Source organism: Myotis davidii, unplaced genomic scaffold, assembly GCF_000327345.1.
Source record: "Myotis davidii unplaced genomic scaffold, ASM32734v1 scaffold147, whole genome shotgun sequence".
In the NCBI taxonomy this organism is placed as follows: domain Eukaryota; kingdom Metazoa; phylum Chordata; class Mammalia; order Chiroptera; family Vespertilionidae; genus Myotis; species Myotis davidii.
In genome coordinates this window covers 8212608-8233219 of record NW_006383010.1, presented here as the reverse complement: position 1 = coordinate 8233219, position 20612 = coordinate 8212608, and the positions used below count along the sequence as shown (strand labels likewise).

At 37.4% G+C, this 20612-nt stretch overlaps 1 protein-coding gene across 2 annotated transcripts in view; it reads right to left on the bottom strand.

The window, feature by feature from the left end:
- LAMA2 (laminin subunit alpha 2) overlaps window positions 1-20612 on the bottom strand; it is a 491338-nt gene that overhangs the window by 29203 nt on the left and 441523 nt on the right. The window contains exons 50-55 of one of the 2 annotated variants that reach the window (XM_015557822.1): window positions 17279-17441; window positions 16248-16392; window positions 9651-9789; window positions 7834-7845; window positions 4933-5053; window positions 2712-2879 (exon numbers count right to left, since the gene is read on the bottom strand). In XM_015557822.1, the coding sequence (XP_015413308.1) occupies window positions 2712-2879; window positions 4933-5053; window positions 7834-7845; window positions 9651-9789; window positions 16248-16392; window positions 17279-17441 (748 nt within the window). The remainder of the gene's footprint in view (window positions 1-2711; window positions 2880-4932; window positions 5054-7833; window positions 7846-9650; window positions 9790-16247; window positions 16393-17278; window positions 17442-20612) is intronic. The other variant, XM_015557823.1, reaches the window with a different exon arrangement.

Sequence of the window (20612 nt, the reverse complement as noted above, 5' to 3'; positions counted from 1 at the left end):
CATGACCCCTGAAAATACATCCTGCATATCAGATATTTACATTATGATACATAACAGTAGCAAAACTACAGTTATGAAGTAGCAACAAAAATAATTTTATGGTTGGGGGTCACCACAACATGAGGAACTGTATTAAAGGGTCGCGGCATTAGGAAGGTTGAGAACCACTGGCTTAGAGACAGCTCTCTCTTCCTCTTCTTTGTCTTTAATTGAGAAGTAACTGACATACAACATTATACTAGTTTCAGGTATACAACGTAATGATGATATTTGTATATACTGTTCTTGAAATGATCATCACAACAGGTATAGTTAACATCCATCACCATAGGTATAGAATTTTTGTGTGTGATGAGAATTATTTTTTAAAATATATATTTTTTTATTTGAGAAAGGAAGGGAGAGGGAGAGAGAGATAAAAACATCAATGATGAGAGAAAATCATTGATCGGCTGCTTCCTGCACACCCACTCCTGGGGGTCGAGACTGAAACTTGGGCATGTGCCCTTGACCGGAATCAAACCCTTTAGTCCACAGGCTGATGCTCTATCCACTGAGCCAAACCAGCTAGGGCTGATGAGAACTTTTATGATCCATGTTCTTAGCAACTTTCAAATATGTGATGCAGTATTACTAACTATAGTCACCATGCTGTATATGACATCCACATGGCTTATTCGTTTTATAACTGCTTTATGTGCCTTTGGACCCCATTCACTTATTTCGCCTGCTCTGCACACTGCCTCTGGCAACCACCAATCTGTTCTTTGTATCTATGAGCTCGTTGTTTTGTTTTGTTTAGATTCAGCATATGTGTGAGATCAAATAGTATTTGTCTTTCTGTATGACTAGTTTCACTTAGCATAATGCCCCCAAGGTCCATCCATGGTGTTGGAAATGACAAAATTTCATATATGTGTGTGTGTGTGTGTGTGTGTGCGCACACACACACACACACACACACACATATATACACATACATATACATATGAGAAAATATATATGGGAAATATATATATTATAGGAATATATATAATAGGAATATATATAATAAGAATATCTACAAATATAAAGTAGAGATAGCTTATATATAGGAGTATCTATTTATAGGGATATCTATATCTATCTAACTATATATATGCCACAACTTCTTTATCTATTCATCTATGGATGAGTACTTAGCGTGCTTTTATATCTTGGCTATTGTAAATAATGCTGCAATAAATATGGGGATGCATATATTTTTTGATTTGGTGTTTTTCTTTCTTTTGTTTAAATACCCATAAGTGGATTGCTGGATCATATGGTAGTTCTATTTTTCATTTTTTTAGGAGTCTCCATATTGTTTTCTGTAGTGGCCGCACCAATTTACATTTCCACTAACAGTACATAGAAGTTCCTTTTTCTCTACATTCTAGCCAACATTTGTTACCATGGATTTTATTCCCTTGATTTTTAAAAATTATTTTTGAAAATTCACATGTATATCTATAAACAATATGTTGGTTAGTATTACCAACATATTAGAAATCTACACAAATGATGTTATACAGTATATAGTGCATTTAAAAAATTCTACTTAGTTTTTAAGATTCATCCATGTTGTTAGGTTAGTTATAATTTATTCCTTTTTTCTACTGATTACTATCCCATTATACAAAAGTGCCAGAGTTGATCTGTTCTCCAGCTGGGTTGTTTCTAGTTTTTGTGCTATTATAAAAAAATGCTCTATGAACATTCTTGTTCACGTCTCACTGTGCAAACGTGCAAGAATGTGGGGCTAGACCTAGAAGTGAAATTGCTGGCTGGTAGAGAGATAATTTATTCCTTTTTTCTACTGATTACTATCCCATTATACAAAAGTGCCAGAGTTGATCTGTTCTCCAGCTGGGTTGTTTCTAGTTTTTGTGCTATTATAAAAAAATGCTCTATGAACATTCTTGTTCACGTCTCACTGTGCAAACGTGCAAGAATGTGGGGCTAGACCTAGAAGTAAAATTGCTGGCTGGTAGACGCACATGTTCAACTTTCTAAGGTTGTGCCACATGGTTTTCCAAAGTGGCTGTAACAATCTACTCCTTCCACCAGTAGTGACTAAGGATTCCCTTTGATCCATATCTAGCTAGTAGTTGGTATTATCATATTTCTTAGTGTTTTGCCAATCTAGTGTGTAGAAAGTCCAGTGTGGTCTGAAATTGCATTTGCCCCATTACAACTGAGGTTGAACTTTTAAAAAATATGTTTTTGGGTCATTCACATTTCCTCTTCTGTGAAATGGCTGTTCAAAGCAGGTTAGGCGCCAGTGGACTGCATCGTGTTGGCTAATGAAACTGGGAAACTAATCCTAGAAGAAACTTAAATTTAAGGGACCCTAGATGGGTAGCTACAGATCTGATAAGGACCTGGACTTAGAGACAAGAGAAGATTAATATCATTTGAATATATTTTAAGCTTTCTCTCTTTATATATGCATATGATAAACCCGAATGAAACACAGGTGCAAATATAAGTATGACTACACCTGGAATTGACCAATAGGAAAATAATAGCAGAAATAATTGTCCTAAGAAGATGATAGTGGAAATAAATAATGCAAATCTAAAAATATAAGTGCAATTTATAAACCCCAAACACCTCACTAATCTCTTTATAAAACAATTGTTTTATACCAGCATTAGGGAAAATGGATTATTAGCGAGGTGTGAGGATACCTGTCCAGTCTGCCTTCGTTTTCTCCGGAGTGCCCCTCCACTTCCCAGGAGAATGATCCCAGACTCATTCTTAGTGCTGAAGGACAGGTTGATTTCCGTTCCCACACTGATGGGCACAGGGGCCAGCTCCACAAAACCAGGCTTGGGGAAGCTAACCGTGTGAACATTCTGGGGGTGAAAGGAAAGAAAATCTACATTAATTTATGTTTCGCGCACTCTCCTCAGTATATACAATGTTATGAAATACACGGTCGTTTTAGAAAGCACGAAGATCCATAGTCACATAGAGAGCTTACGAACAACTGAAGAAATCCCATATCTCACTCTAACTTAAAATTTCTGAGCAGTTTGGGGTAAAATAAAAATTCTGGCCTGTTTTTACTCTAGAAATTTTGATATAAAATATAAAAGATTATTATTATTAAGTATATTTTCATTGATTTCAGAGAGGAAGGGAGAGGAAGAGAGAGACAGAAACATCATTGATGAGAGACAATCATTGATCAGCTGCCTCTGGCACGCCCCCCAACAGAGATTGAGCCTGCAACCCAGGCATGTGCCCTAATCGGGGGTCAAGCCAGCAATCTCCCGATGCATGGGACAACACCCAACCAATGGAGCCACACTGGCCAGGGGTAATCATTTTTAATGGCAGGAGGAATTCCCTTTATGAATATGTTAGGACTTATTTAAGCAAGCCCAGGCATTTGGGCACTTAGAGTGCTTAAAATGCTCATTTCGAAAGTCCTGTATTTTGCTGGAATAAAAGTAAGGAATCCTTTAAGGCAGAGTATTTATCCCCATAGTGTTTCAGTTTCAGCTCCGTGACACAGGTATTGTAAAATATATAATCGATTTTCTATTCCAATTTCTAAAACATAGAGTTTTGGATAGTTCAGCTAAAACTACTGTGCAGACTTTTCAATATTTATCCACATCCAATTTCTACCTCATATTTTAGTTGCAAAATAATTCCTGGTTACTGAAAAGTGCCTTTACAGAATCATCATTTCCACACATATAAGCCATTCATTTTCTTGACAGTTTTCCATCCCCATGTATATATCTTCTGCATGTGAATGAGACTTAGGCTTTGGAAGATTAAAATTCTCAGAAAAACTTTAAGAGGCCAGAATGGATTCTTAGAAATTCCATCCTGTGTGCGTCTTCTTTTTCCTTATTCCCAGGATGGATGTCTACGGCTAATTGCAAATTGGAGCCTCTCACTACGCACAGTGAAGACCCTGAACATTCTGTTCCAGTCTTTAAACCTTATGGTTCTGTCATGCATTCATCTTTCTTTTCTTCTTCCCTGCTCTCTCTTCATTTCCCATCATAATGCTTTAAAATAACTTTAATTGGAGGAAGCAGCTTGAATGAATAATGTGTCATATCGGGGTAATTAAAATTTGATAAGAATGATATATTTAACTGTTTTGGTAAACAAGCTCATCACTTTTAGAATTCCCATAAAATTCTTATCAATATTTGCTAATGACTATTGGTCTCTTGTTTGTAGATATTTTAAGAGAGCTGAGCTGGGACCTGTGTTTCTCCCTCTGATGGGTTAGCACCTGTTGAAAGTCAGGGCAGAATGGTCAAGTGGAATCAAGGGGCTGCTGGGCTGCTGGGCTGCTCTGGCAACAAAGAAAAGACACTGAAGGTGGCTGATAACAAAGGGCTTTGCAGTCGTGTCAAAGATAAGACTTTGCAGGTGCTTCCCAGTCTGTGCCATTTTCAAAGAAAAGGAGGTTTGACTTCCAAGCTGCAGACAAGATGCTATGCACCAATGATGATGGCATAAATTATTACTAGCTTTTTGTGTGAACTCCTAACACACTCCAGACAAGCTGCATTCAACACATAAAGATAAAATAAATCTAAAATAGATGACAAAAATGAGGAAAAGGGGAAAGCAGTGAAGAAATGAAGAAAGAACCAGAAAAGAGATTAACGCTAAAAGTACATTATCTGAAGTATAGACATGTGGGAAATTGGCTCACAATTTAGGGTCTGCATAATACCATCTCCTAAATTCAGTTGATTACACTAATTTACAGAAGTGCTTCAATCTCGCTTTATCATCTACACATAGACAAGACTAGGGCCAGTAGGCATTTAAAACATATTCACCAGGGATTGGTCCCTATAAAGAGCACACACACTCAGTAAGTGAAATCTGATATGAATGTACTTAGGAAGCCAATGAAAACAAACCCACCTCCAGCAAACATCCTTTGGTAACGCCAACATAATCAGGGCTACTGAGGATATTATATGGAGTCCTTGAAATCTCAATATCTTTGAGGCAGCCAGAGTATTTCTTCAAATTTACTTCTGGCCTGTTGAAACGTTACATGGAAAACAAAGGCAGCATTATTAGGGCGAGGGCAGTGTAGTGTCTGTGACTACAGGACACAAGCCAGTAGAGCAAACTGATGCACAGGCAGGCACTTGTCTGTCAAACGGTGCACACACGCACACGTGTGCCCAGCAAACTATGCTTCCGCCTTCTACTGGTTGGAGTAAGTGGATGTTAACGCCATCCCGAGAAGCAATCTTTATGTAATCAGTCTTCCTCTCCTTTTGAAAAATAATCTTACCCACGGCATTTAAGTAGCACAAAGTACAGGAATGAGCTGACTTCTTATGTTCTTCTTACTCATCATGAACTGTATTTCTTTTTTCACCAAAGAGCAGACATTAGTGTAGGCGGCATAATCAAACCACATAACCAAAAAAGCTAAATAAAATATTGCTCAAAATTTAGGAAGAAAAATCTAGAAACATTTATTTCAAAAATAAAACATTTCTCTCATTGATACATTTTTTTTTTTGGTGGTGGGGGTGTACCTAAAGAATAAGATAATATTATATTTGTCTTGAACACTTTTTAGCTAAAGCTTAAGAAACATTCTTTATAGCACAGTCTTTAAAAAAGATACTTAAAAGTTGGATTTGCAGATTGACCCCAAAGTTCTATTCCATATTGAAGCAATAACAAAATATAGCAACCAAAGGCACAAAGCCTTCTTTAATTTTTTTCCAATGAAGTTGAAAATGGATTCTATACCCAGATGACACCTGGATGTTTATCTTTAGCTTACTACTTTTTAAAAAAGGGATACACATGCTAGCGCACAGTAAGTGCTCAATACAATTAGTAGTATGTCAAAAACAATGAAACTTCTTGATTTAGCCTGTAGCAGTGCTTGCCAGTAGGCCTTCCTGTGATGATGGAAGAACTCTGTTCTGCGTTGGTCAGTCAGTTACTAGCCACCTGTCGCTATCAGCACTTGAAACGGAGCTTATGTGAATGAGACACTGAATATCATTATTTCATTCTATTTAATTTAAAGTTCAATAGCCACTGTGGTTAGTGGCCACCATATTGCATAGTGCAGGTCTATAGTAATAGAAAAAAAAAGAATACATTTTTTTGTGTCTGTAAAAGCATCCAATCAACACTAAAATATTATACTGATTAGAATAACAATGAATTCTCCACACATGGTCCTATGATCCCCCTTTCTTGTCTTTATAAAAAACAAATGGGCATGAGGAAAAGCAGGTGGAGAAGCAAATCAGACCCTGCCAGTGTAGATCAGGTGATTTATGTAATGGTTTCTGGTTTTCTCTGCTCTCTGGAACTGCTTTATTTCTTTGGGTCATTTCCCTTTGTTCCTAAGGTTTTCTCCTCTGTTCAGTTGGTTATTATGTGGAACATGCCCAACGGGAGGGTGAGGACCTTGCTGATATTCTTACCGTATAAAGGGAGGAAATGGGTGAATTTCATTTGCAATGTTCATTTGTTTCCTTGTTTCCCCTTTAGAGGGAGACTGATTTATCACCGGTTTTCATTGGTCTTATCAATAAAGAAAATCACTCCTACAAGGTATGTAGTTCATTGTTTCATGGAAATACAAAGAACCATTTCAAAATACAATGATTTAGCAAGCTCAATATGATGCACATCACAGGGGATAAGCAATCACATATGTTTGATCAGACTTCTAATGGTAACCACAGGCCTGTTTCGTCTGTTTGCCTCAAAGGCAAAATTACAAAGCCACATAGAGTCGTTCCAGAGTGTTATTAGCGTGCATTTCCATTGAACACCAGCCTTTGCGTTTTAGCCATCTCAGCAAACAGCTCCACTGGTCTCATTCCCGTATCTTTATAAAACAACTTGAGTTGTTTATTTTTACACTTTCATTTCTACATGTTCTAGTTTTGGAATTAAAAGTCTAGTTTTTGCCTTAAGTATTTCTTGGGTCAGTTCGGCTTCATTATCTTCTTTTCAGAAAAAGGGCACAGTTCGGCTCTGAAATGCCAAATTTTGTGTTCTAGCCAGCATGAGAGCCAGCCTTCGTATCTCCGGGGGTTGACTGGCCACTGACAGGGGCATGCTGCTAACAGCTTTCATGCCACCGCCTCTCTGCAAACAGGAATTACAGTGCTCCTGAGAAGCTAAGGGGCTGCTCACAAACTTCCTCACCATTCATGCAAACACTTGTAGTAAACACTATTTCCAGAGATTCCTTTTATCTGGCTCCAGAGCTAATTCTAAGTAAACATGGCACTAAGTAAGCAGCTTTGCCAAAGGGTGCAAGGGCCATGTAAACGTTTGCATATTTGCAGGCTGGCAACAAGCAACAAGGCAGTGCTAAGCATGTGGGAGCACGGGCTGATTGTCCAGCGGACAGCGTGGTACTGGAGAGAGCAGAGTCCGGGGTCACCCCAAGAGACTGCTTTGCTCTCTTCCACGGAACTAGATGGTACCCATAAACCTGACCGGCTAGCTGCCCTTGGCGCGTGTGCTGCTGACTGTGGGCACCAGGGGGCGCTGTGCGCCGGCGGTTGAACACATAAGCAGAGCAAATCCCATCATCTTGGGGGGTGAAACAAGTCCAGGTGTAGCTCAGTGGATGGTGGGTAAGCAGCAGCGTCTTTGTGAGCAAAGAGCAGCATGAGAACCGCCTCAGAAGGCATTACTTGCTCATGAAATATACTACGAATAAAGCTGCAAGGCTGTCGCTCTGCTGCACTGCTGCTTTATCTACGAAGCCACATTTACCCAACCCATGCACTTGAAGAAGTCATGCATAAATGTAAAGTTTACCTTGCTTTCATACTAGGTCAAAGGAAAGAGAAAAAAAGAACACAATTTACTTATAATTGCATTTTCATTTAGTAAAATAAACTTTAATCATAAATCTTTCTTAAAAGCATCTCATGGGGATCTTCAAAGGAAAGGAATTTAAAAACTATCAGAACAGGAAACAGACTTCTGCCCTTGACCACAGTGTAATTAGAATCCAAAGATGACCATTTCCCATACTATTCTCTTAGAAAATTTATATTTTGAAATATGAATTTTTAAAGTACTCAATTTTATGAGTAGAAAAATGCACAAATGTTGCTATGCTCTAGGGCAGTGGTCGGCAAACTCATTAGTCAACAGAGCCAAATATCAACAGTACAACGATTGAAATTTCTTTTGAGAGCCAAATGTTTTAAACTTAAACTATATAGGTAGGTGCATTGTTATTAACTTAATTAGGGTACTCCTAAGGCTTAGGAAGAGCCACACTCAAGGGGCCAAAGAGCCGCATGTGGCTTGCGAGCAGCAGTTTGCTGACCACGGTTATAGGGGGTGCTCAACAAACATGTGTTGAATAACTAATAACTATGACACCATTCAAATACATTTGCTCAGCAAGGATTTTTCTGACCAGACACAAAAACCTCATAATGTAGATGTCTGAGGAACCAGTTTATTTGCACCACAAAGCTTGCATAAGCCTTGGTCTGCACGCTAGCTATCATAAAATGAGACTGAAGTTCCATTGCCCATTTGTACAATATGTAAATAATTGGCCACCATACATTTCAGTTATTCTTAGATCTTTCCAACTGTAACATGTCTTTGTAGAATAGTAAAGCCTAAACAGGACTGTTTAACCATTAAAAACGAACTAAACAAAGCAATACAAAATTAGAAACATGCTAGTCTGTATTGGTAGTGAACTCTTATGGTTTAACCACACCAATTCATCCCATTTTCTTTCTTTTTAAAAAATAAATAATTCTTTATTGTTGAAAGTATTACATATGTTCCTTTTTCCCCCCATTGAACCCCTCCAGCCCGCCACCCCCCCACTGCCTCAGGCCTTCAGCATCCTATTGTCTGTGTCCATGGGTTATGCATATATGCATACAAGGTCTTTTGTTGATTAATTCATCCCATTTTAATTAAATTCATTTAACATTTATTAAGCACCAATTACTCCATAATGTGTATTTCTTATAAGATGTTTTTATAACAAGAAGTAAATTAATTAATACCACATGAAATATTTTCTAACTTTTTTAGTTACTTGTATTTATTTTTTGAACTAACTAAATTATGAGATCATTCTACCTTCCCATCCTGCAATCTAAAAATCATGTGAAATTTTTTAAAAAGTTGGCATGGGCATGAGAATAACTAATATAGCTTTAGCATTAGGCACATGGGAAAGCTCCCGTACCCATTATCATGCTAATGTTTAGCAATAAGATAGGTGACACTCCCAGCATCCTGGAACAGAGTAAATTCCAGAACACTAAGCAATGCCAGTGTGCCATTATCTCCAGGGCATGTGCAAGGAGAACAACAATCACAAGATCTACATTCAACTGTAATTTCCACCTTTAATTACTTCTATAATTCTTTTCATAGGGAAACAGTGATTCCCATCCATCTCTTCAACTAAGATATCAAAATAATCCTTTGGTTTCTAAAACCTGGTGTAGTTCTAACATGCAATATGATTAGTCCTTTCTGCAGCTAAGCTTCTATGACATTCTTGTTGTAATTAAACTTCAGATCTTGGGTGAGCATGGTGGCTACTTAATTAAAACATAATCCTTAGCTCTGAAGAGACACTAAATTACCTCAAGTTTCTCAGTGTCGGCAGACCACCAAAATAGATTTTGTCATCTGCTTTCAAGTCAAGACCAAAGTTGTTTCCAGGAGATGAAGTTGCTATGTTCTCCTCCTGGTTAGTATCTATATCTATAATTGATATGTTGGCTGTAAAAGAGAGAAAAGTTTAACATCTTAGTTGAGCCTTACCAACCATATCTTTATATATCATCACTGTTACTTCAAGATAAATTTACTTTCATTCTCAAATTAACATTGACTTTCTCAAGCACTTGTACTCTATACAACTATTGAATAATTTCAGAAACAAAAACATCAATAAAATACATTATTAAGCTATTCACAGAGTGTGAAAATGATATCCTGAACACAAATGAAGGCAGGCCAATCAATATAAAAGACAGAAGTTTAGATAAATGATCATCAAACAAACATTTGATATAGTTTTCTGTAATATAGATAAGTAGTTAGAAAATAAACTAAGATAATTAACTAATAATAGGTGAACATCTAATTAGGAGTTAGATAATTAATACACGGAATCTGAGGCTCCTTCTGTACGTTTCAGTAGCCACACAAGCCCTGGGGCTTCGGCTCACCCACAAAGTCATGTGGATGGGATGGTTGTGTATGAAAGTAGAGAGATGGCAACGTTTGCTTTTGCAAGACGATGGGGTCCACATCCATTGTAAATTACATTTCAGATGAAGGATGCTGAGTGTTGTGAGAGGGGTACGGTCTTCAGGCCTTATTGCTTTTCTCTCAGGCCTTAAAAGTATTTAGAATGTGATGAGCATAAGAATTCAGAAAGGAAAAAAGAGAGGTCCTTCTCTGTTTAAATTGCTTTGTTCAGCAAGTGGATGGGAACCTCTTCTCTCATTGATTTTCTCCCTTCATCCTGAAGAGTCAGGCGCGGCTCTTTCTGAATAATGTGGTTTCTCACTATAAGAGTTGCTCAGTCCCAGACTTTGCTTTGCGTACTGTATTTTGGCTCCTGGATGCATACTGAGAAACTAGTTCACTAACATGACAGGTTTGGCCGCCAAATTTTTTCTGGATATACGACCTGAAGTAGCAAAGGTCTGAAAATGGCTATTTGAACAAAATGGATTACAATGGCATTCCTAAACATTTATTCTTTGGAAAACTAGTTTCTTGAATGTTCCTGGTTCAGATGAATGTGATAAACACTGGATTAGAAAAAATTAAGTATATATCTTGGCTTTATGTCTGCCCAGTTCTTTTAGCATGCTGATAAGCAATGCAATGCTCCAATAGGGACACAGAGCCAGAAGTATTTTCTACATTTATTTGACCATAGAACATTATTATTTTCCCTCATATCCTTTAGAATAGTGTTCTTTGGAAAACCAAATATCAAACCTCCAGATTCCATTGTAATCTGTTGTCCTTCCATTCCAAACAGAAATATCTTCAATAAAACCAAACATAATTGCCTTTCAAAATGGCCAAAATAAAATACCCAAACCTAGTAAGAACTCAAATTCTCAAATTTTACAAAGCAGAGTTTGTAAAAACATACAAACAACAACAACAAAAAGCCCTAAAAATTAACTGTCTAGTTAAAAATATTTAGCAAACTAAGATTTTAAAAATGTAACTATTTTTATACACATGTTCATTCCATACACACATCTATTTTTGACCTGACTGGTGGCTAAAATAAAAATAAATACATAAATAATGTTTTCAAGACTTTTCCATACATATTCCTTTTTTATTCAGCTCTGCAAAGATGTTTTCCTAAGAGGCTGTTGACTGGAACATAAAAATAGCCTCTTTCTACAGACCTGGCACATATTCTAATAGTGTCTGTGAAAATGAGATTCTGCCTCTATCTCAGGCCAGCCAGTGACTGGAGGTAGTTTTCCTCCTTATCCCTGAGCGAATATATACATTTTTAGAAGACATTCTAAGAAAAACTGATTAAAGAGCAGAAATACAATTGAATTGAAACTCACTGGCCCAAGCATTAACTCCGGCGGAAAGACATAGGCTGGCATATTTTTACTGATTTAAAGGCAGGGCGCTCCTCTATCCTCCAGGAGTGCGAGCAGTGAAACGGTTACTGCACCAAAATGCTAACACTTGCTTTTATTTCTTGCCCTATTTCTTTCCCTTACAGGATAGCTATTAACATGTAATTTCAGTGTTGATGAGTTCAGACATCATTTATGGGTAAGCAGGGAAGTAAGGGTTTTATTAACTACTAGACACAGAGTAAAGGCTTAACCAGCATTTTACAGTCCATGCTGAGTTGTTATAAGTGAGTTGTTTTTACTTTGGTAATTTTTTTCTCCTCTCTCTGAGTCCAGTGGAAATTTAAATGATCTTTCTCAACCTTGTATGCATCTCAATGCACTTGAGGGACCTGGCAAACTTCCATTGGTAGCAGACCATGGTTCTACTAACTGTCTCTCAGAGAAGGCGGGGAATGCCTACTGAAGGAAGCATTTGAATTTCAAGGAACAGTACTTTTACCAACTAGTTGAGAGTAATTCATGTAAAATAACTAATCTGGTTACTGAACTGGAGCAATGACCCACACATCTGGAGTCTTATTTGAGTTCCTATCTCTACCCTATCTGTGGGATGTGATCTTGCCAAAATCCAAGTGACCTCCCTACATCCAAACCCAATGGGGCCCTTTTGTCCTTATCTTGGTCCACATCTACACAGTATTTGATATTGTTAACATCTCCTTCCTCCTGGGAAGTTCCCCCTTTTGGCTTCCACTATGCCAAACTCTCCTGCTTCTCTGCCCTTTCCAACTTCATTCTCAGTCTCCATACCCGGACCTATTTCTTTGAACACTTCTCAAATGTTCATGTTTCCTAACGTGCCTTCATTTGGCCACTTCTTAGGTCAGTGAGGGCGAACCTTTTGAGCTCGGCGTGTCAGCATTTTGAAAAACCCTAACTTAACTCTGGTGCCGTGTCACATATAGAAATTTTTTGATATTTGCAACCATAGTAAAACAAAGACTTATATTTTTGATATTTATTTTATATATTTAAATGCCATTTAACAAAGAAAAATCAACCAAAAAAAATGAGTTTGCGTGTCACCTCTGACATGCGTGTCTTAGGTTCGCCATTACTGTCTTAGGTGTTACCATCAGGGTAACCTCAAATTTATATCTGCTCACTATATGATGACCACTCACATACATGCCTGAACTTTATTTTTGCCGAAAAATCCACATTCAACAGGTGAGGCACCATCATCTGTATACCTCCTCAGTACTTCAAACCACACATATTCCAAATCAAAGTGATAATCTTTTTACTCCCAAATCTGAATGATTTATTTTATTTGGTGACACTATAACCCCCACTCAGTCTTCTAAATTATACTCATCCTGACTTTCTCCTCATGAATCAAAAATAGTCCTACTAGTTTCAGCTCTTAAATAACTCTAATATCTGTCCTATTTTAAAAAGTTTTACCAAAGTAGAATTGACATAGTATAATTTGCCTATGTTTAAAGTGTATATATTAAAGTGTAAAATTTATCTATATCTCTATCTATCTATCTAACTATCTATCTATCTATCATCTATCTATCTATCTATCTATCTATCTATCTATCTATCTATCTCCATGAAACAATCACCACAATCAGGAGAATGAACATATCCATCACCTCAAATGATTCTTTATGCCTCTTTGCCATCCTTCCTTCCTGTTCCTCTCTATATAACCCCACCCACAAGTAGCCCCTATCTGCTTTCTGAAACTACAGGTTAGTTTTGCATTTTCTATATAATTTTACATGAATGTACTCTTCTTTGTTTGCTTTCTTTCAGCCAGATTATTTTGAAATTCATCCATGTTATGTGCATATTAAAGTTTCATTATTTTATTGCTAAATATTATTCTATTGTGTGGGCATGCAACAATTTGTATATCCATTCACCTGTTGATGGATGTTTGAGTTGTTTTCTGATTTTTTGAGCATCACAAATAAAAGTGCCATGAACATTCTGGTACAAGTCTTTATGTGACTATATGCTTTCATGTGTCTTGGGTGATATTTAGGAGTGGAATTCCCGGTTTATATGGTAGGTGTATATGTAGCCTTTTAAGAAATTGCCAACTTGCTTTCTAATGTGGCTGTGCCATTTTACATCCTCATCAGCAGTGTGTAAGAGTTCCAGCTGCTCCACATCCTTGCCAGCCCTGGGTATGTCAGTCTTTTTCATTTTAGGCATCTTAATAAGTGTACAGTGCTATCACATTGGGGATTTATTTTGCATTTCCCTAGTGTCATATCACACTGCAACTCTTATTTGAAGCCATCATTCATCTCAGGCCTGGATTATTACTGGACCTAATTGGTCACTCTATCTCCAGTTTGATCTACTGAAAATTCCTTTTTTTCTCCTTTCTCTGTTTATTTCTTTCCAGCCCCTTTTGTGGGGTCTTCCATTACTATAGCGCTTCAATATTGCTGTTTGCTCCAGGGTTTTGGATCATCTTATTCTAGATATGATTGCTGGGTTTCCCTTATTCAACTACAACTATTTCAAACATGATGATGGTTCCTAGTGATTCATCTCTCTCCTAGAGCTCTGCTGATCCTCAGATACACACAACCAATTGCCTGCCAATTACACAGCTTCCCCACGATGCTTAAGACTGTAAGAGCACCCTTAACACAAAATGTCCAACAGAGAACTCAGCATCTCTTCTAGAAAACCTACTCTTTTTCTTGTAACCAAGAGCTTGGTAAATGGTACAGACATATTCTTGCTATTTAAACAAAAACAAAACAAACAAAAATGGAATCATTCTTGATATTCTTTTTTTTTTAACTTAGCCTTCACATTGAGTATATCACCCAGCTCCTCAATTTTAAAATGCTTAATATCTTTCAACTCCATTCTTCCTTCTCCATTCTCACAGTTTTATTCTCCTCCTTCTGCACCCATTTGACTGCAGACGGCAGCAGCTGAACTTGTCACAAACCTACCCGTCGAGTTGCTGCTAAAGAAACTTCTAAAGCACAAATCTGGTGGTGTGATGGTATAGACACCCTTGATTAGAACAGTAGTTCCCTGGAGCTTTCAGGATAAACTTGAAACTCATGAGCTTATTTCATAAAGCCTTTAGTGAACCAGCTCTGTATCTCTCTTGCCCCATCTGGTAATTTTATGTCCACATCCATCCTGTCAGCCTGTGGATTTAGTAGAGTTACTAAAGCATTTCCCAAACTGTGCTCAGTAGGCTAGTAGTGTAGGAATGGAAGGATTTTGGTGATCAAAGAAGTTTGGGAAATGTTGGGCCAGAGTTAAATATTCTTCTTAACTATTGTGCAGAGCCTCTAACATGCGACCTGCCGTGTCTCTCTTACATGGAGCAATGTATTCAGCCGTATTCCAATTTATTTGGTGCACAACCAGTTTTTATCCAAACTGGGGAGTTCCTCCAGGGCTCACGTTCCAAGGAAAAGCAGTTGGAAAATGACGTATCATGTATTATGCTCTGTGAGGCACTCCCTACTTTTACTTCTCTGAAATGTCAAAGGTGCTTTTTATCTAGCAAATCCTCAACTCAGGGAGCTGACCTCTCTGTTGGACTTAAATGTCTCTCTCTTCTGAGATTCCTTGCCTGCCTTTCTCTACACAGCTATTCGCTTTCTTTCCTCTAACCATGGATCTGCTTGTCTATCACCCCATTAGACTACAAGCTCTCTGAAGTTAAGAACCAGTCACAGACTTCATTTAGTTCCTGCATAGTACTTAGGAGAAGCTTGGCAGGTATCTGCTAAATGCAGGAATGAAGGATGATGCGATGTTAAACCTAAATTTCCATGAAATGTCATATTGGCATGGTCAAAATTAATTAGGGCTAATTAGATTAACAGAAGTATCACAGTTTCATTTGCAGATATTGGTCATGCTATAGTACACAGAACTGGGGAAATTATACTTAAGCAACAATAGCACCACACTAAGACCTAATAGACTTGGATTTCTGTCTTGGTTGGGAGATCATATATATATATACATACTTGTGACGTTTGAATCTATGTTTCCTTTTCTGTAACACCAGAAAAAAAAAACACCTGCTGATATGAACCAATTAAATAAACTCTGTGAATGTGTTTTTAAAATATCTTGGAACCATAAAAATATTACATCATTCTTAATCATTTATCTTCACACACAAATTGTTGGCATTTTTAAAAAAAAAGAACCAGTGGCAGTGCTCTAACAACCCCTAGAAATTCTACCTGTGTGCCATTCTAAAGCAAAATCTTGGCAAAATAAGAAGAAAAGAAAATCACACAACCTTTTAAAACCTACTGCAGGATATAATTTTACAATCGTAAGACAGTTTTATTCTTTCAAATTAAGCTCTCAGTTTCAAAAGAAAATGACAGAGAGCCATTTAGTTCTTCAATCAGTCCTGTCTAACCTAAACCACTATAATCTAAGCCAAAGAAATGACTGTATCAATTTTTCACAGAATTGGTGAGTACCTAAAATTACAGACAGGGTCTTCCTCATGATTAGGCCCACGAGAGCTTTGGAGAACATGATTAAGGCTCACAGTGCATTATTACTATAGAAACTCACCTTGTTTTTGGATTCTTGAGAGGGTGAATGATTTCCATTTCCCGTCATTATGGTTTTGATTGCTGACAACGGAAGCCATTCCTGAACCCAGATCGTAGCTGACTTTAATGTGTCCGTCAGTGAGCTCTACACTCATGAAATCTTTCTATTAATAGAGTGAAAATACGACAGTGATTAGATACACAGAGAAATATGTGGTAGTCACTTTCTTTGTGGGGTTGATAATAGGGTCTTATGGCTAAATTACTGAAGGTATTGATCTATAATTGAACTCCATTTTGAAAATAGAATTGATGTTACCATTTTGCGAATATTTGTGGCTGTGATGTTATGATGCAAATGGTCACAACCAAATTATTGGGATATATTTTTATGACAGGAATATAAAGTGGGTTCCTTTAAAAACATATTAATGCCTTAACCGGTTTGGCTCAGTGGATAGGCGTCGACCTGTGGACTGAAGGGTCCCAGGTTCGATTCCAGTCAAGGGCATGTACCTTGGTTGCGGGCACATCCCCAGTGGGGTGTGTGTAGGAGGCAGCTGATCGATGTTTCTCTCTCATCGGCAGCCGATGTTTCTAACTCTCTATCCCACTGCCTTCCTCTCTGTAAAAATAAAATCAATAAAATATAGTAAAAAAAACATATTAAGACAACTAAAAGGTATGTGTGTTCTCTGAATTTACTAAGAAATATCGACCTGGAAAAAATACAACTTAGGTCTCTAGAAGACTAAGGAAGAAGTTGTTCTGATTCATAATTCCATACTGGGTAATGTTTACTGGGTGCTTCTCTTAAAGGATTATATGGGGAGTTATATTAAAAATAAATAATAATTAAACTATACCTATAATTAAAGTTACCAATAAAAATAAATAAGCGCGTCACTCACTCTTGGCTATCACACAGCCATCACAGACTCCTTTGAACAATAATTAATAATTTAACAATAATTAATGATTGTATTGGAATACTAGGAAAAAGAAACAAGACATTTTCAGTCATGGAAGATAAGCTGTGCATATCTTTACCAGGTCTTTTGTGGCAAGGTACATCAGGAGAGCACTTGAAGAAAATGTCCTGAACTTGAACATGACCGTGGAGATGTTGGGGTACCAGCGAATGGGTCGGCTGACCATTGCGTAGCCTTCTCCGTCAAACTGAATAGTCCCCTCGCTATCTTCTACCTGAGGACTGAAGAGAGTTCACATGAATCAGAAACTGTCTACTTGATTCATCAGTATTCTATATGTTGATAGAGCGTCGGCCTGCCGACTCAAGGGTCCCAGGTTCGATTCTGGTCAAGGGCATGTTCCTTGGTTGCGGGCACATACTCAGTAAGAAATGTGCAGGAGGCAGCTGATTGATGTTTCTCTCTCATCGATGTTTCTAACTCTGTCCCTCTCCCTTCCTCTCTGTAAAAAATCAATAAAATATACATAAAAAGAATGTATTATTACATTTTAATATATATAACATAAAAAGAAGGGGGTTTGATGATATGGGTGAAGACAGTCAAATAGTACAAACTTAGAGGTCCCCTCGCTATCTTCTACCTGAGGACTGAAGAATGAGAGTTCACATGAATCAGAAATTGTCTACTTGGTTCATCAGTATTCAATATGTCAAGCTGTCTTCTGAGAATCAATTGTAACCTGTTGAAGGCAGGAACCATATCAAATATACGGTATCTTCTATACTTCCACATCTCTCCATCCCCACTGCCATCATCTTAGACCAAGTACCACCATCACGTTACCTGGACTTCATTACATATTTAGTAACGAGGCCAATGATGTTTTAAATGTTTTACATTTTGTTAAAGTACTTAGTGGATGATTGATTATATTGGTATTTAAGTATGTCAGTGGTGTGAACTAGTGGTGTTTTTGGATGGGCTAAGAATGCATTATTAGTCCTAACCAGTTTGGCTCAGTGGATAGAGTATCAGCCTGTGGACTCAAAGGTTCCAGGTTCGATTCTGGTCAAGGGCATGTTCCTTGGTTGCGGGCACATACTCAGTAAGAAATGTGCAGGAGGCAGCTGATTGATGTTTCTCTCTCATCGATGTTTCTAACTCTGTCCCTCTCCCTTCCTCTCTGTAAAAAATCAATAAAATATACATAAAAAGAATGTATTATTACATTTTAATATATATAACATAAAAAGAAGGGGGTTTGATGATATGGGTGAAGACAGTCAAATAGTACAAACTTAGAGTTGTAAGAAAAAACAATAACAGAATGGAATATAGGTCCCTGCTTTCTGAATAGGGTTTTCTGGGACAGATCACATGTAGGCTGTGTTGTGGGCACAGTACTCCTGAACTTATTGTCCTCAGCTGTGTGAGTATACTTTGCATTCAGCTGCCTTTACTTGGTGGTTCAGACATTAATATACTGGAAAGAACTGTGTATAAACCTATGTGACTTCTATCCCTTTACGAAATCACTTTCCCATTTGCTAATCCTATATGGGTAAATTCACATTTATGAAGCAAGTGATACAGTAGAACAGATTTTACTCACTCCTTTCTACAAAAACATTGTCTTTCCAGCCTTCCCACTTTGTTCTCACTCATCCCTGGGACTAAAATGCTCTTCACAGTCTACCTGCCATCTCTTCTTTTGGACTCTTATTCTATGTCAAGGCCCATGTCAAATGTCACCTCCCCCATGAAGCAGATCTTAATGCTTTTAATACTACAATTATTAATATCATGTGAATAACTGTAGTATACTCAGAGTGCACTCTTTAAAAGGAATATTTATTATGTTTCATATTTGACTATTTTAGTATTTCTCTTTTCCTTTCTTCTTGGCTATAAGTTTCTTAATGGCTAGAACTGGGCCGTATTCATCTTACATCAGGAAGTTGTGAATGTAAATGTCTGTAACCTGAAAAAAACCCCTGCTCATATGTTCAGAAGCACTGTTATATTTGTATTAATTCACCTAATACTTTGTATACTGAAGGCAAGGAAATCTTTGCAGAATTGACAATTAGTGATGTTATCTTGATACATGATATGCACTGCTGAATAGACATTTAAATGCTTTGGATGTTTTGTTGATAAATAGGCTTTCGAAAATCCTACTGATAAATTTACCAAAGAAATGTTTAGAGAATCTTGGTGTTGATTTGTTAGTAGCAGAATACTAACATGGATTTCATTGTCTTTGTTGTATTGAAAGGAATTTATAGGCAACATTCCACATTAGATTTTATTGAAGGCTATTGACCAAACCACTTTAACTATAAATAGGTTAGGCTTTCAAGCTGTCCTCAAATGCGGCGTTGACAATTCTTTAAGGACAAGAATAAATGGGACATTGTAAGTTCAAACTTTTAGAGAGAAAATTTTGTGGGGTGTTACTTTCTTCTCTGAAACTCCAGAGATGCTGAGAAAAATACGGGAAGTGCACCTTGCCACATTAATGGGGGATTTGGGTCCTGGCACGTACCTCTTAAATTAAAAATAAAAAATGCAAACTCCTTAGCATCTATTGATTTTAGAGTTGCTGTGTGTGTATATTTAGCTTCCATGTACTTAATTTAATATAATTAAAACTGATATAGGCTCAGTTGATTAGTGGTCTCTAAGTTATTTAGGCTGAGAAATCCTCCACTGCTAGCTAATTATTGTATATCCTCAATTCAGATTTATCTAAGAATATTTATTCTGTATATATGCTTTGTTTGCTTGTTAAGTATTTTAAAATGCCTACATCCTAACCTCTTCCTTATAATTGATGATGTGTTTTGTGGCAGTTTCTCCTGGCTTATCTTGGCCCCTTCTTCTCCTCTCCACTTAAGCAGAATCTTTAAGGCCTTTGGGTTTCCACTTGAAATACTTACAAAACCTCATGTGTTATTTGATAAATCCTACAGGAGCTAAAACTTGCACTAGGAGTCTATATTTTGGTAGAAACATAAATGGCGTGAATCCCGGCTTTGTGAGGCCTGAAGCTTAATTAGTTTGAGGAAAAGCTCTCTTTAAGAAAAAAGAATTTAGGATTATAAGATGGCTACCGAGTAGGTGGAAACGACATTCACCTCCTTCAAGTGCCAAACCGATTTACAGCTAAATTATAGAGCAATCAACCTGAATAACCAACTGAAGGACAGATGGACATGAATATTATAACTAACGTTTTACAGAAGAAGCCACGTAGAGACTGGTAAGAAGGATGGAGAAGCAGAGAGGGCTGGCCTCAGCACTCCCATGTAGCAGCAGTTGAAAAGCTGAAGAGATGTTGCATCTGTAAAACTTCCTCCCTGTAGGATCTTAGGCGTCTCAAATCCACCCAGGAATCTGCAACCAGATCAACAGAGATAGGAAGAAAAGCACACATTCCATCTGGT